Source organism: Gracilinanus agilis, chromosome 3 (genome assembly GCF_016433145.1).
Source record: "Gracilinanus agilis isolate LMUSP501 chromosome 3, AgileGrace, whole genome shotgun sequence".
In the NCBI taxonomy this organism is placed as follows: domain Eukaryota; kingdom Metazoa; phylum Chordata; class Mammalia; order Didelphimorphia; family Didelphidae; genus Gracilinanus; species Gracilinanus agilis.
In genome coordinates, this window is record NC_058132.1 from 27,003,205 (window position 1) to 27,017,752 (window position 14,548).

At 49.9% G+C, this 14,548-nt stretch overlaps 1 protein-coding gene across 1 annotated transcript in view; it reads left to right on the plus strand.

Moving 5' to 3' along the window:
- Window positions 1–237: 237 nt before the first annotated feature.
- SIPA1L3 (signal induced proliferation associated 1 like 3) overlaps window positions 238–14,548 on the plus strand; it is a 59,554-nt gene continuing 45,243 nt past the window's right edge. The window contains exons 1-4 of the mRNA XM_044667369.1: window positions 238–1,720; window positions 2,291–2,421; window positions 12,573–12,761; window positions 13,621–13,795. Of these exons, the coding sequence (XP_044523304.1) occupies window positions 238–1,720; window positions 2,291–2,421; window positions 12,573–12,761; window positions 13,621–13,795 (1,978 nt within the window). The remainder of the gene's footprint in view (window positions 1,721–2,290; window positions 2,422–12,572; window positions 12,762–13,620; window positions 13,796–14,548) is intronic.

Below are 14,548 nucleotides of genomic sequence, written 5' to 3' on the forward strand. Positions count from 1 at the left end.
CCCCGGGGGAGTGAGCCTGCCGCCGGCCCGCCGGGATGTGTTACGGCCAAGCCCTCCACAGCAATGTCGCTAAGCTGGGCCACCACGGCACCCCGTCTTCCCCCTGCCTCTCGCGAGAACATTGCCTTCATCGCTGGCCCCAGGGCTCTGAACAGTGGCTAGGCTTCTCAGGGCTGGCTCGCCAGAGATGCGCGGTGCCTTTAGGGGGACTCTAGGACGCAGCGCTCTTTTTGGACTATGACGACATATCGACCCATTCAGAATGAAGGCGTGGACATGGGAGGTGGCGGAGGGGGGAAAGGGAGTGACCCTCTCTCGGGACCCCTGGGAGGAGATTATTTCCCTTCCGGATTCTGGACACAGAACGGCAGCTCGCCGCAGCCTGCCCCCCCGGCCAGCGAGAATGTGGTGGCATCACGCTCCAGTGCCACAACCCCTGCGGTGCCCAAGATGGGAGTGCGCGCCAGGGTGGCTGACTGGCCCCCGAAGCGAGAGGCTCTGAAGGACGAGGCCAGCTCCAGCCCTTCCCAGGAGATGGACAGCGGCAAAGCTGGGAGGGAGGGCCTCCTCCCCAGGCCCTCTCAGAATGGCCAGCTCCCCCCCAGCAGCTCTGGGCCTCGAGCCTTCCACCGCTTATCCCGCAGGAGATCCAAGGACGTCGAGTTCCAGGACGGGTGGCCGCGGTCTCCGGGCCGAGGGTTCGTTCCTCTCCGGAACCGGAGCAGCAGTGAGATCACGCTCAGTGAGTGTGACGTGGAGGAGCCCTTTGAGCCCAGGGGGTCCCGGTACGTGGGGGGGCTGCCTCTCTTCCGGGAGTACGGCAGCACCTCCTCCATCGACGTCCAGGGGGTCTCCGAGCAGAGCTTTTTGGACATTCTCAATGAGTTTCGCAGCGAGAAGCCGGAGCTGGGCGGGACGGGTTCTGAAAAGTGGAAGGAGCTGCTCGGGGCCGGCTCGGCCATGGCCTCTCACCTGCATCTCGCCGGAAGCTCGAGGACGGCCGTCCGCAATGGCCAGTCCCACAAGGACGACTTCCTGCTGCTGCAGCCGAAGGAGAAGGACAAGCTCCGGAAGAAGGCGGCCAAAGGTGGGGACGCGGGCGACTCCTCCATCTTCCGGAAGCTGCGGAGCGCCAGGGGAGACCTGGAGCCAGCGGGGAAGGCGTTTGTGGAGGCCGACGACGGCGGGGGCCGGCTGCCAGAGGGCAGCAAGCCCTGGATTTGCCAGAAGAGCTTTGCCCACTTCGATGTGCAGAGCATGCTGTTTGACCTGAACGACGTCGCCGCCCACCGGCTGTCCTCTGCGGCCCAGCGGCGGAACACGACAACCGGGGCGTCGGCAGCGTCGGCCGGGGCCCCGGGGGGCCCGGACCCCTCCTTCCCGAGCACGGAGGACTTGAACTACAAGGAGAACTTGGAGCAGGACCCCGGAGACAGCAACAGCAATGACCTGCTGCTCAGCTGCCCGCACTTCCGCAATGAGATCGGGGGCATGTGCGAGCGCAACGTCAGCTTCTCCCGGGCCTCTGCGGGCTGTCCGGGTGGGGGTGGCGAGGGCCGGGCGCCGGAGCCCGCCCTGGGCACCTGCTGCACCAACGCCAGCATCTCCGTGCTAGAGGTCCCCAGGGAGGGGCAGAGGGCTCACAGCAGGCCCAAACTCTACAACATCGAGCACGTGGACCTTGGGGCGCGCTACTACCGGGACTATTTTGTTGGCAAAGGTAAGAGCTCGAGACTTGGTGTGGAGAGGGCGAGGGCAAGGGACCGCCCCTGAGCCTCCTGTCCGTCCTCTGACTCGGTGGTCTTGGCATCTCTCCATCCAGTTTTGAGAGGGTGGGCTCAAGTCGGGCGAGGGTTGCCGTAGGCTTTGGGCCCACCGAGAAAAGAGAAATCCCTGGTGTTTCCCTTGAGAGAAAATGTTAAACCAGATAATGATGATAATATAATAATAAAAAATGAGGAAAGATTAGCCCCAGAGGTGGACCCCATCCCCTTTGTCCCTGGCACGTCTAGCATCTGTCTGAGCGCAGGCGTTGATTGTAATGGGACAACAAGTTGCCTGCAGGGTGCCCAGCTCAGGATGCCAGTCCCTGCCCTCCAGGGGTTTACAGTCGATCAGAGTCGTGGCCATTCCGTAGACCTTGTGATTCTCCGTTGTCGCGAGACCCACCCTGGCGTCCCCAGGGCCCAGGATGGAGCTGGCACCTCCCCATCTCAGGCCTGCCCTGAGTTTGCTTTAGGTTCTTGCTGGCACAGGGCACCTGAGGACGCTTGCTCCTCTCCTCCCTTAGAACACGTCAACTACTTTGGGGTGGACGAGAAGCTGGGGCCCGTCGCCGTGAGTGTGAAGCGTGAGAAGCTAGAGGACCACAAGGACCATGGCCCTCAGTATCAGTACCGCATCATCTTCCGGACCAGCGAGGTACGTGCCCCGGGGCCCGCCCTGCGGGGCCTCAGAGGCCAGGTGGGCAGCGATAGGCCCGGGAAACTCAGGGGGCCCAGGCCCGAGCGAGGATGCTCTCAGCCCCAGGAGGGCGTAGGATCCCGGGACCATCCTTTTTGCAGATCTCCACTGATGGGGACCTCAGCCCTTCTCCTGCCGCTCTTGGAGCTTCCCCATTGGCCTTCCAGCGTGGCCCCCACAGCCAGGGGCAGTACATGAGAGGGGTCTGATGGGCACAAAAGACAACAAAGTCTGTCCTTCCCCCACATCAGGAGTCCCATCAGCTATAGGCCGTAGGCCCGATCTGGCCTGCTGCCTGTTTTGGGGCAGCTGGTGACAGTTTTTACGTTTTCAGAATACAATAGTCTTTTATTTAAAAATGTAAAGACCTTCCTTAGCTCACAGGCTGTACAAGCAGAGGCTGTAGGCAGGATTTGGCTCGTAGGCCATTGTCTGCAGGCCCCTGACCCAGAAGGTGCCTCAGCATTCTCTCTGCCAGGCCTGGCCGTTGGGCCCCAGCTTTCCCTGTCACTGTTGGGGGTCAGAGGATGGATTCTCCGGCCTGTCCTTTTGTCTATCGGCTCCTGCTCCTCATGGGGTTGCCATGCATCAGGCTGTTTGCTGCCATGGGAAGAGAGAGGCAGTGCCTGGGGGACCCTGGGCAGGTGAATCAGACCCGAGCATTCCTCTTTTGACCTCTGTGAAACGAATAGGGTCTGGTTGCCTGATTTGGGGGACAAAGCCCTGTAGAAGGGGGTGATGCCAAAAACCACACCTGTTAACACAGACCCTTAAGCTGTGCAGAGGGAGGGCGTGAAAGTGTTCTTAGGCCCATTTTACAGATGAGGAAAGAGAAGCCCTGTGAGCTTAGCAACATCTGCAGTCTCTGATGGCCAGTGCACATGTGAGGCCTGGATCCTCAGAGGCACTTGGAGGCCTACCAGTCAGCCTGTCTCAGGCAGCCCTGGATAGCCCAGTGCCTCTGCCTGTTGTAGACAGCTCACTGTCGGTGCCCAGGCCTCAGCTCCTCCGAGCACCACTGAGGCCGAGACTTCCACCAAACAGGAATCCCATTTGTCCCTTGTGCTCTGCTCCACATGCAGGGAAACACCTGGCCCTGGCTCCTGTGCCTTCTCCAGATCCCAAGTGGTTCTGGAGCCTCCCAGGGGCCTTTGCTTGGCTGGGGTGATGAAAGCCTCCGCCTCAGGGCTGGGAGAGCCCATCTGGCTCTTGGGGGGTCCAGGGAGACAGAGCCTTTGATTGAATTTGAACAGAAAGAGCTGGGAACAGCACTTGGAAATTGCAAAGAACCTTCAGGTTTGATGAGGAAGGAAAGAGAAGGGAGCAGCCATTCATTACGTGCTTGACACAGTGCTGAGCACATTGCCAATATTATCTCATTTTAAGCGTTGATATAATCTATATTAGATGATTTATCCACTGGGGCATATTGGGGTGGGGGTGTATGTCTGATTGTAAAATCTCAGAAAACAATGATCAAAAATTGTTTCTGTAAAAAAAAGGGGGGGGGACTGAAAAACAAATACCTCATTTTATCCTCAACTACCCTGGGAAGTAGGTGATATTATCATCCCCATTTTACAGATGAGGAAACGGAGACAAACAGGCAAATTGACTCACTCAGGGTTACATAGCTAGGAAATGTCTGAGGTCAGATTTGAACTCGGGTCTTCTTGACTGCAGGCCCAGTGCTCACTCTGCCATGCCACCCAGCTGCCTTGATGTGAGTTAAAAAACAAAGCCAGAGTAGCTGTGATGGACAAGTGGCCTTGGGAGGCCTCCGTTCCAGGTCATTTGTTGGGGATGGTACCCACACAGAGCCTTCTGGATCACTTGGTCCCTTCCTCCTCAGAGTCAGCTGTCTGTCCCCTTGTGCCAGGTCTGGCCCGCCTTCCCTCCCTCTCTCCCTCACCTTTAATGCAGCCCAAGAGGGTCTGGCCTTCTGGGGCTGCCCTAGCTCACTGACAACCATCCTCGCCCTATGACTGTGAAGTGTAGCCTTCCATCTCTGCAGTGCCTCGCGCCGTCCTGGGGATCAGAGATTGTCTTTGTGGGGCCGTCCCTCCAACGGTGCGGATCGCAGCCCATCCATCCTGTGTGCCTCGTGTCTACCCATCACCTGTGCACAATGATCATTTTTACTTTTTAAGAGACTGTAGTGTTTCCTGATTCTCCGCCATACAAGGAGGTTGTATTATCCCCACCACATGCCATCACTTTACCTCTGTTTTGTAGCCTGCCAGGAGTTTTTTCCCTTCTGCTACTCAACACAGGAGCTCTTCCCTCCCAACTTTGGGACTTCTGCCAATTGGATGAGCCTGGGGAGTGATGGAGCAGTTCATCCTCAAAGGAGGAGGCACAGGTCGTAGAGAGCCCCTCAGGAGCCTTTGTCCCAGGCATTGAGAGGCAGAGGGCTGCACCTAGGGAACCCCAGGGGACTTCCCTCCGCTGCGACACTGAGCCATTAATGACCACCCTTTGTACAGGCCCATTCAGTGCTCAGTCTTTCACTTGCTTCTGAACCCACCAAACGGGACTCCTGATTTACCCACATCTCTCTGCTCTTTTCACAAGAACAGCATGAGAGACTCGTCCAGTGCTTTGATAAAATCCAGATAAACTCTTTCTTAAAGAATTCCCCTGACCCCCTCCCCCTAGTCTAGCAACTCTCTCCCAAAAGGAAATGAAAAAAATGAGATTAATTAGGCAGCCTTGTGCCCAATAACCATCTTTATGACCTCGTCTAGATGATCACTAATCATCCTTTTAAAACATATTTCATTCCCCACCCCAGTTACCTGTAAAAAACAATTTTTAACATTTAAAAAAAAATTACGTTCCAAATTCTCTCCATCTCTCCTTTCTCTCTCCCTTTCCTGAGCCATCAGGCAAAATATATCTTTCCATTTTAGTCATTTTGTGAAAGAAAACTAGAGACCCCAAAAAGAAAGTAAAAAATTGTCTGCTTCAATCTGCCTTCAGACTCCATCAGTTCTTTCTCTGGTGACAGAGAACATTTTTCATCAGGGGCCCTCCAGAATTGTCTTGGATTGTTGTATTGTGGAGAGCAGCCACGTCATTCATAAATGTGCATCGTACGTTATTGCTGTTACTGTGTGCACTGTTCCGGTTCTGTTCACTTCAGTTTGCATCCATTCATATGAGTCTTTTCAGGTTTTTCTGAAATTGTCCTGCTCATCATTTCTTATAGCACAATAGTATTTCATTACCAACACCTACCACAAGTTGTTGATGGGCATCCCCTCAATTTCCAGTTCATTGCTGTAACAAAAAAGTACCGCTATACATATTTTTGGACATATTGGTCCGTTTCCTTTTTTTTTTCATCTCCTTGGGATATAGACCTAGTAGCAGCATTGCTAGGTCAAAGGGTATACAGTTTTATATTTAATTTTCCAAATTGTTCTCCAGTTCACAGTTCCACCAGTAATTGGTATTGGAGCAGCTTAGGGGCTCAGTGGATAAAGGGCTAGGCAGGAGGTCCTGGGTTCAAATTTGACTTTAGACATTTCATAGCTATGTGATCTTGGGCAAGTCACTAAACCCCAGTTGCTTAGCTGCCTCAGAACCGATACTTAATATCATATCTAACATCAGAAGGTAAGGGTTTAAAAAACATAGTTCAGTAATGTCCCCATGTTTTCCCCACATCCCTTCCAGATATTTGTCATTTTCCTTTTCTGTCATGTTAGCCAATCTGATACGTTCTTAGATCTCAATCTGAGATGTTCTCAGAGTTGTCATTTACCTTTCTCTCAACAAGAGTGATTCAGAACATTTTTTCATGACTACAGGTAACTTTGATTTCTTCATCTAGTCTATTCTTTGACCATTTACCAACTAGAGAAAGACTTGTATTCATTTAAGTTTGACCCAATTCTCTTTGTATCTTTGAAATGAGGCCTTTATCAGAGAAATTGGCTGTAAAATGTTTTTCCAGTTTTCTGTTTTCCTTCTAATTCTGGCTGCACTGATTTGGTTTGTGAAAAACCTTTTAAATTTAATGTAATCAGAATTTTCCATTTCATATCTTGTTTGGCCATAAATTCTTTCATTATCCATAGATCTGATGGTAAACTCTTTCATGCTCCCCCCATTTGCTTGTGATATCACTCTTTATGTTTAAATAATATACCCATTTTGAGCATGTCTTAGTACGAGATGTTGGTTTATACTGAGGAAAGTCATTTTTAATACTGTTTCAGTTAGTTTCTAATATTAATCTGTAACACTGATTTTCCTAACTAAGCCCACAAAAGCTTAGCCTGATAGACCTAGAGATGTCCTTGCATTCCTTGCCCAGAAGCATCTTCTAAAATTGGGATAATTGGGATCAAGAATGAGTTCTGTTCCATCTGTAAACAAGAACTGACCTTTACCAGCTATTTCTCAGAGCTTGGGGGAGGAGGGGGTTGTAGATAGTGGGTGGAGATGGAGGCGTGTAGAGCATTTGGTTCATAGAGGAGAAAGCTTAACAGGATCAAAGTGAATCTTTTCATCTAGATTCTTTGTCTTTGATCAAGGAGAGAGCTCAGCTTCAAATTATTGATTATTACTAGTCTAGTCAATAACATGATTTTTCATACTCAGGACCCTCTCTCTCATTATTTTATTCACCAAGATACCTAGTTTCTGCCAAATTGCTTTCCAGTTTTCTCAGTAGATTTTGTCAAATAGTGAGTTCTTGTCCCAAAAGCTGGGATCTTTGTGTTTTATCAAACACTAGATTGCTTTGATCACTTACTGCTATGTATTGTCTACCTGATCTATTCCACTTGTGTATTGCTCTATTTCTTAGCCAGTACCAGATTATTTTTGTGATTATTGCTTTCTAATACAATTTGTGATCTGGTGCTTCTGGACCACCTTCCTTCATATTTTTTCCATTGATTCCCTTGATATTCTTGACCTTTTGTTCTTCCAAATTTTGTTACTATTTTTTCTAGCTCTATAAAATATTTTTTGGTAGTTTGATCAGTATGGCACTGAATAATTAAATTAATTTAGGTAAAATTGTCATTTTTATTATATTGGTTTGACCTACCCATAAGCAGTTAATATTTTTCCAATTGTTCATATCTGATTTTATTTATGTGGAAAGTATTTTTTAATTGTGTTCATATAGTTCCTGGGTTTGTCTCGGCAGATAGACTCCCAGGTATTTTATATTGTTATTTACTTTAAGTGAGATTTCTCTATCTCTTGCTATTCACAAATCATCTTTCTGATGATATAGTCAGTCATTTTGCCAGAATCTTAAGCAGACATGGTTACTTTTAGATCAAAATTCACTGATTGAATTATAAGTCAGACTAGCTGACAATTGGAAGGTTCCATAGATTCTCCTCTCTTTGGAGCATTTGTCCTTCTTGTGTTGCCCCTCCTGCCCACGAGATCTCCCAGAGATCCCTGATGATGGCTTAGTATTCATGTGCATTGATGCGGTCAGTATTTGGCTGTTAGCCCTCGCTACTTGACCTCCTTAGCTTTCTCCTGTATCCGCTTGTTGTCTGTTTTTGTTTTGTTCCATCCAATTCAGATCATTCCCCTTGCAGAGAAAAGCAGAACAAGAGCTGAGCACCAGGGCCTTCCCTCTGTGGTCCCTTCCTCCCTAAGCATTCTCTTCTATTCCTTCTTTGAGCCTTTTCTTTTTCTCAACTATCACTTTTTAAAAATCCTCCAGAGCTTCATTTTGGCTCTTCATGTTGCCTTTATTCATCTTATGCTGGCCTAAGACCCTCATGCCTGATCTCCTTTGATCTTCCATTCCTTGCCTTTTCACCTTTTAAAAAAAAAAAAAAGTTTTATTTTTGGCTTTATTTTTAGACCATTTACATTTTTTGCTTCATTTCCTAGTGTGCGCTCTCTCTCTCTCTCTCTCTCTCTCTCTCTCTCTCTTTCTGTCTCTTTCAGCTGACAAGAGTAAGCAATGTATTTCTTCGTTTGGTCTCTGGGACTAAGATTGGCTACTGTATTTCACAGAAGTCTAGCAGGATTTTAGAGTTGTCATTTGTTATCCTTAGTTACTGTGTACTTTGTTCCCTTTCCTCATCCACGTTTCCCATCATTCTTCTCAATTGCCATTTTCACCATTCCTTCTGGTTGTCAATAAGAATCCATTACATTCCTTTAGCACTTTTTTCTCCTGACTTTCTTTAGGAGATGGTTGCCCACTTTGCTGCTACAAATATGGATGGGATTTTGCTTTTTTTTTCCCCTCTACCTCTCTGAAATATATTCATAGCAGTTGTTTGGTCAAAGGGTAGGAACCTCTTGGCCCTTTTCCTAGTGTAATTACAAACAATTTTCCAGAATGGTTGAAGCTCAGAGAACCGTGTCTGCCTTTCCACTCTGTCCATCTTTTTTCATTTTTGTCAGGCTTCCATTTCTCTTTAAAATCTGGTTTCTGGCTCTCCTTGCTCTCTAGATGTCTTCAGCCTTGATTGATCCTTGCAGGGGCTCTCCCTTTAGCTTCCCAGCCCTGCCTGTTGTGTTCTTTCCTTAGAATGTGAGCTTCTTGGGTGGAGGGGCTGGATTTTTGCTTCTCATTGTATCCCCAGCACTTAGCACAGAACTGACACATAGTGGGTGCTTCATAGATGTTTCCTCTCTTATCTAATGGATGAATTCCCTGCACTTCCACATGTGTTTCTTTTGACATGACTCCCTCTCCCTCCTTTTTTTCCCATCAGACTAATTTTTGTGTGTGTCTAATATATCATTCTTGAGAACCACGAGTCTCTCATGGGCTGGCTTCACCCCTGTACAATTTTAGTTCATAGGATTCTACCTTTTCTTTCTCCAAACCCTTTGAAATGGGTAATTCCAACATGTAGGACACATGTCAGTCTGTTCCTCACTTTATCCCCCCTCCCATAATCAGTTTCCAGGTTCATCCTTGTGTTGAGAATCAGATCCTCCACCCTTGGGAGGTTAGATTTATCAAGAAGGCAAGTGGGGACAGCTGGGTAGCTCAGTGGATTGAGAGTCAGGCCTAGAGACGGGAGGTCCTAGGTTCAAATCTGGCCTCAGACACTTCCCAGCTGTGTGACCCTGGGCAAGTCACTTGACCCCCATTGCCCACCCTTACCACTCTTCCACCTATGAGCCAATACACAGAAGTTAAGGGTTAAAAAAAAAAAAAAAAGAAGGCAAGTTAAATGATTAGCTCTTCTGATTTTGGCAGGGAGACATCCTGATAACTAAGACCCCAACCACCCATTCCTGTGTTGATGGCTTTCCCCTTCCCCAATCTCCCTATATCCAGCTTGTGACCTGTTCCAGAAATTATCTATTTCCTCTTTAAAAAACAAACAAAAAACCCTTACTTCCTTAGTATCAAATCTCATATAGAAAAGTGTCAAGAACTAGGCAACCATGGTTAAGTGACTTGCTTAAGATCACACAGCTTGGAAGTATCTGAGACTATATTTGAACCCAGGTCCTCCTGATTCCAAGCCTGGCGCTCTATCCCCCGTACCACCTAGCTGCCCCATATTTCTTCTTTCTGACCATGGGGTCCATAGTGCATCATTGCTGTCTCTGCTTCTGGCATTCTTCACTCCAGCCCATCTTGACCCCCTCTCTTGGATTTCTTAACATGAATAGATCTTGGATCTCTTCACCGTTCATGGTTTTGAGTTCTTACTATGGTTGAAATCTGACTCACATGCCCTCTCCCTCCATCCCCACATGGGACACATCGTCCTGGCCCCCTTTCCAGAGCTCTGCATTCCTTGAAGCCCCAGAGGCACACAGGAGAAGGAGGCTCACTGCTTGCTCCCTCTTTTCCCACCTGCACCTTTATCACCATGACTTAGTAGCCTCCCCTCCTTTGTGGGTCATTCTTTCTTCATTGTATCCTTCTGGTAAGTATAGGGCTTCCCACTGACTTGGGGTGGGATTTGGGGAGGGGGGTGTCCTACAGCCTCAGCCCACAGTAAGGGCCGTGGCTTCATGGTGGACTCTTCCCAGCCACACTTGGTAAAGTATGACAGACCGTAATAATGATGATTACTTTGAGGTTTGGACAGCCCTTTATCCTGAACCACAGGATTTTGTTTGGCTCGTGGGCTCAGAATGTTAGAAGGGGAAAGGCTCTTTGTCCCTCTGTTCCTGGCTAGGTAAACTGAGGCCCAGAGAGCAGGAAAGTGCCACAGATTGTACGGTGAGTCATAGGTAATAGCAACCATCCAGATTGTGTGGCCTCTTCTGTGGTATAGGCAGGGCACAGGTGATGGACCTGCTTCACAAACACAAGAGTCAAGGTCTAAGCAGTTCGTTCAGAAAACATATGAGACCCTGCCATGAGTGAGAGCCTGGTCAGACCCTCGTTGACTTAGGGAGGATCCCCTCAGGGTATCCCAGCTGAGCCAGTGCCAGACCCAAGGCTTCTGAGACGTCCCATCCCGAGTCCATGGTCCAGGTGATGGGTGTGAGAGGGAGACCAAGGTGCCCGTTCTCACTCAAGCTGGGTGTGGGCTGTATGCTGGTTTGGACTCCAGGCTGGGTGAGGGAAGAAGAGGCTGATTGCCATAGGGAGGTGGCAGAATAGAACAGCCAGCACCCGAACACAGTGACAGAGTCCTAGAGGGGACCCCAAATGAGGGAGAGCCACCAGGCTCATATGGTTCATATGGGAGGGTTCCACTGTGCTGCTTGTCTGTAAACCAACTCTTCGAAGATCCCATCCCCACTCCCACCCCAGGCCACTGGGGCTTGTACCCAAATACCCCATCTTTGAGTACCCAGGAGTTCCACTGGAGACAAGGCCTTCTTCCTCCCTCTTCCCTCCCCTCCCCTTCCCTTTCCCTCTCCAATCCTCCCTCCCCCTCACTGTCTCCCCTGGCTCCCTCCCTTCTCCTCCTCCCCCCTCAGCTGAGCACAAAAGCTGTTCGTATGTTCTTCACAGCCGCCTTCTAAGTTGGGCCCTTGTGCTCTGGGTAATTGATGCCTGTGGCACGATTTGGGCACTTGCAATATGATTTCTTCTCTTCTCGCTATCTTATAGCCCTTGCCCTTCGTAAGGAGCTTGTGCTCTGGGGGATTCTGTGGGCTCACCAGTCACACTAGGGCAGTTCGGGAGGTAAGGTGGTCCAGTGATAGGAACAGAAGATCTGAATTCAAATCCCTTTGATACTCGTCACGTGCCCAGAGGCAAGCCATTTCCCCTCTGGGGGCCTCAGTTTCCCCAACTGTAAAGTGAATACGCTAGTGTAAAGGACTTGGGAGGTCCCAAGCAGCTCCCCACTTCTGATTCTCTGAGTACAGAGTCTGTAGGCATTTTTGAGAGTGTTTTCAGGGGTGTTCAGGAAAAGCCTCTGAGGAGCCAACACTTGAGTTGAGCTTTAAAGGAAGATTTCAAGGGGACAGCTGGGTAGCTCAGTGGATTGAGAGTCAGGCCTAGAGACGGGAAGTCCTAAGTTCAAATCTGGTCTCAGACACTTCCCAGCTGTGTGACCCTGGGCAAGTCCCTTAACCCCCCCTTGCCTACCATTACCACTCTTCTGTCTCGGAGCTAATACACAGTATTGACTCCAAGACAGACGGTAAGGGTTTAAAAAAAAAAAAAAAAAAAAAAAAAAAAGGAAGATTTCAAGAAACCAAAGACAGAGACCGTCTGCTTAAAGGGGTCATGGAAAAGGCAGACAAGGCTTTTAAGCCCTCTTCCCAAAGACAGTCTTTCAAAAACTGGAAGATGTGATCTGTATCTCTAGGAGAAATACTCCCCAGTTGGCCTCCTTGCCTGGACAGATATCAAGTACTTTGTAAACCCTAGAGTTCTCTAGAAAAGTAGCCATTATAGGGACAGCTAGGTGGCTCAGTGGATTGAAAGCCTGACCTAAAGGTGGGAGTTCCTGGGTTCAAATGTGGCCTCAGACACTTCTTAGCTGAGTAACCTTAGGCAAGTCACTGAACTCTCATAGTCTAGCCCTTACCACTCTTTTTGCCTTGGAATCAATACACAGAAGGTAAGGGTTTTTAAAAAAAAAAAAAAAAGGATCCATTATTGTTACATGCCACTGCAATTTCTGAGTTCATTTCCTGAGAAGTAAGGTTTTGAACCCTTTTTTCCTCTCCATGGGCAGCTCATCACTCTTCGGGGCTCCATCCTGGAGGATGCCACCCCTACAGCCACCAAACATGGAACGGGCCGAGGCCTGCCCTTGAAGGATGCTCTGGAGTACGTTATCCCTGAGCTCAACATCCATTGCCTCCGATTGGCCATAAACACTCCCAAAGTGACCGAGCAGCTATTGATGCTGGACGAACAGGGGGTGAGTGTGTGAGGACGGGGCTCCCTTGGGTAGCACATGTACAAAAATTGGTGTCACGCAGAGAAGATTAGGAGTAGTAAGGGGGAAGATGTGCTGGTCATGGCTGCCTCTGGGGGCTTCCAGAGTCTGACTGGGAGAGATCCTGGCTCTGCTCAGTTATCTCCATTACTCACTCATTTGCCACCTCCTTGGGAAATAGGGACACATTTTTAGGAGGTGGTGGATTCTGGCTTGGGAAAGCAAGGCCTCCCCCCAGTTATTTGCCTTGGGAGTCTGTTGGTTTAGGAAGCCCCTTTCAAAACTGCTCCACCATTCTCCTTCCCCTACCCCATGGGATTTGCACTCCCTGCACACCTGTTTTGGTGACAAGAGGAAGTGCTGCTGCTTCCCCTCTTTGTGGGGCCCCTCCTATAGAAACCAAGAGGGAGCCTCTGTGGGGGGGGAGTGCTCCATCTCCTGGGATAGTGACTGGTCATTGCGATGGTGGGCATACAGGGTGGCACAGTCCTATCAGGGTCCTCTCCCTACAGGGCTGGGATCTCACACTGTCTTTCCACAGTGTCCCCTAACTGGATCTAGGAGTCCTTAGCAGAGCTCCTGGCCTAATTTAACCCCGCTCCCTTTTCTCTTGCCTGAGGATCAGTCAGTCTGATGTGAGGCCGGGCCAGGGCCCTGAGGGCTAGATCTTCATACTTTACCCTCTCTGGGCCAGAAGGAAGAAGGAGTATCAAGATTTGTCCTGGTTCTTTTTCCCTGCTCCTGTCTTCCTGGACCCCTGGCCTCCATGTCCACTTCACCCTGCACTCCAACCCCCAGGTCCCTCCTGTGCAGTTCTAAGCCAGCTCTCCTTTTTCTCCAGCTGTGTCGGAAACACAAGGTGGGCATCCTGTACTGTAAGGCTGGCCAGAGCTCAGAGGAAGAGATGTACAATAATGAGGAGGCGGGCCCAGCCTTTGAGGAATTCCTCTCGGTGCTTGGTGACAAGGTCTGTCTCAAGGGCTTCAACCGCTATGCTGCCCAGCTGGATGTGAAAAGTAAGCAATGGGCCCCCTCCAGGGATTGGCCTTACTTAGGGCCTGGCCAGGAAGCGGTGGTAATGCCCCATTTGATGCCCTGTGGGTCAGGTGAGGGTCCTGGAGCAACCCAGACGTGAGATACTGAAGGGCGCTGCTAGATAACCTGCTCTGAGGTTGTTTTCTTGTGGCCAGCTGGACACATCTTCAGAGGCTTAGCTTCTGAGATAAGCAAGTCGGAAGTATAGAGGACAAGGAGCTAGACTTAGGAACCCTAGCCCTGGCCCTTCCATGACCATTTGGGCTGACTTTGGAGACATCACCATCATCCATCCATTCATTATCTCCATTTAATGCAGGGAAGCCTCCTCTTGGGCCCCCCTCCCTGCCATCCTTTCCAGAGTCAGGGGAGTTTGACTAAGAGGGGGTTCTCAGAGATGTAGGGGGTCTGGCCTCAGCCTGGTTCCGCCTCTGACTCTGCTCGGGGTGGGTGGGTTTTCGGGGAGGGTTGCTGGAGTCTCCCTATCCAGTGAGATTCTGGTTGGCCCCTGCAGGTTTGCCCCTAGAGGAGCTCCTACTGACGAATGTGCCAAGATTGCTGCCAGAGCTGCTCTGGCTGTGCTGGCAGCAGGCGGGTGCCTACCCCAGGTTCTCCACAGTGGACAGGACGGAGAAAGGGTGATGTGGTTCAGGTCTAAGGGCTAAACTGGAGGCTTACTTTCACATCAGGCTGCTCACCTCTGACTCCAGCCCACCTTTCCAGGCTTAATATAC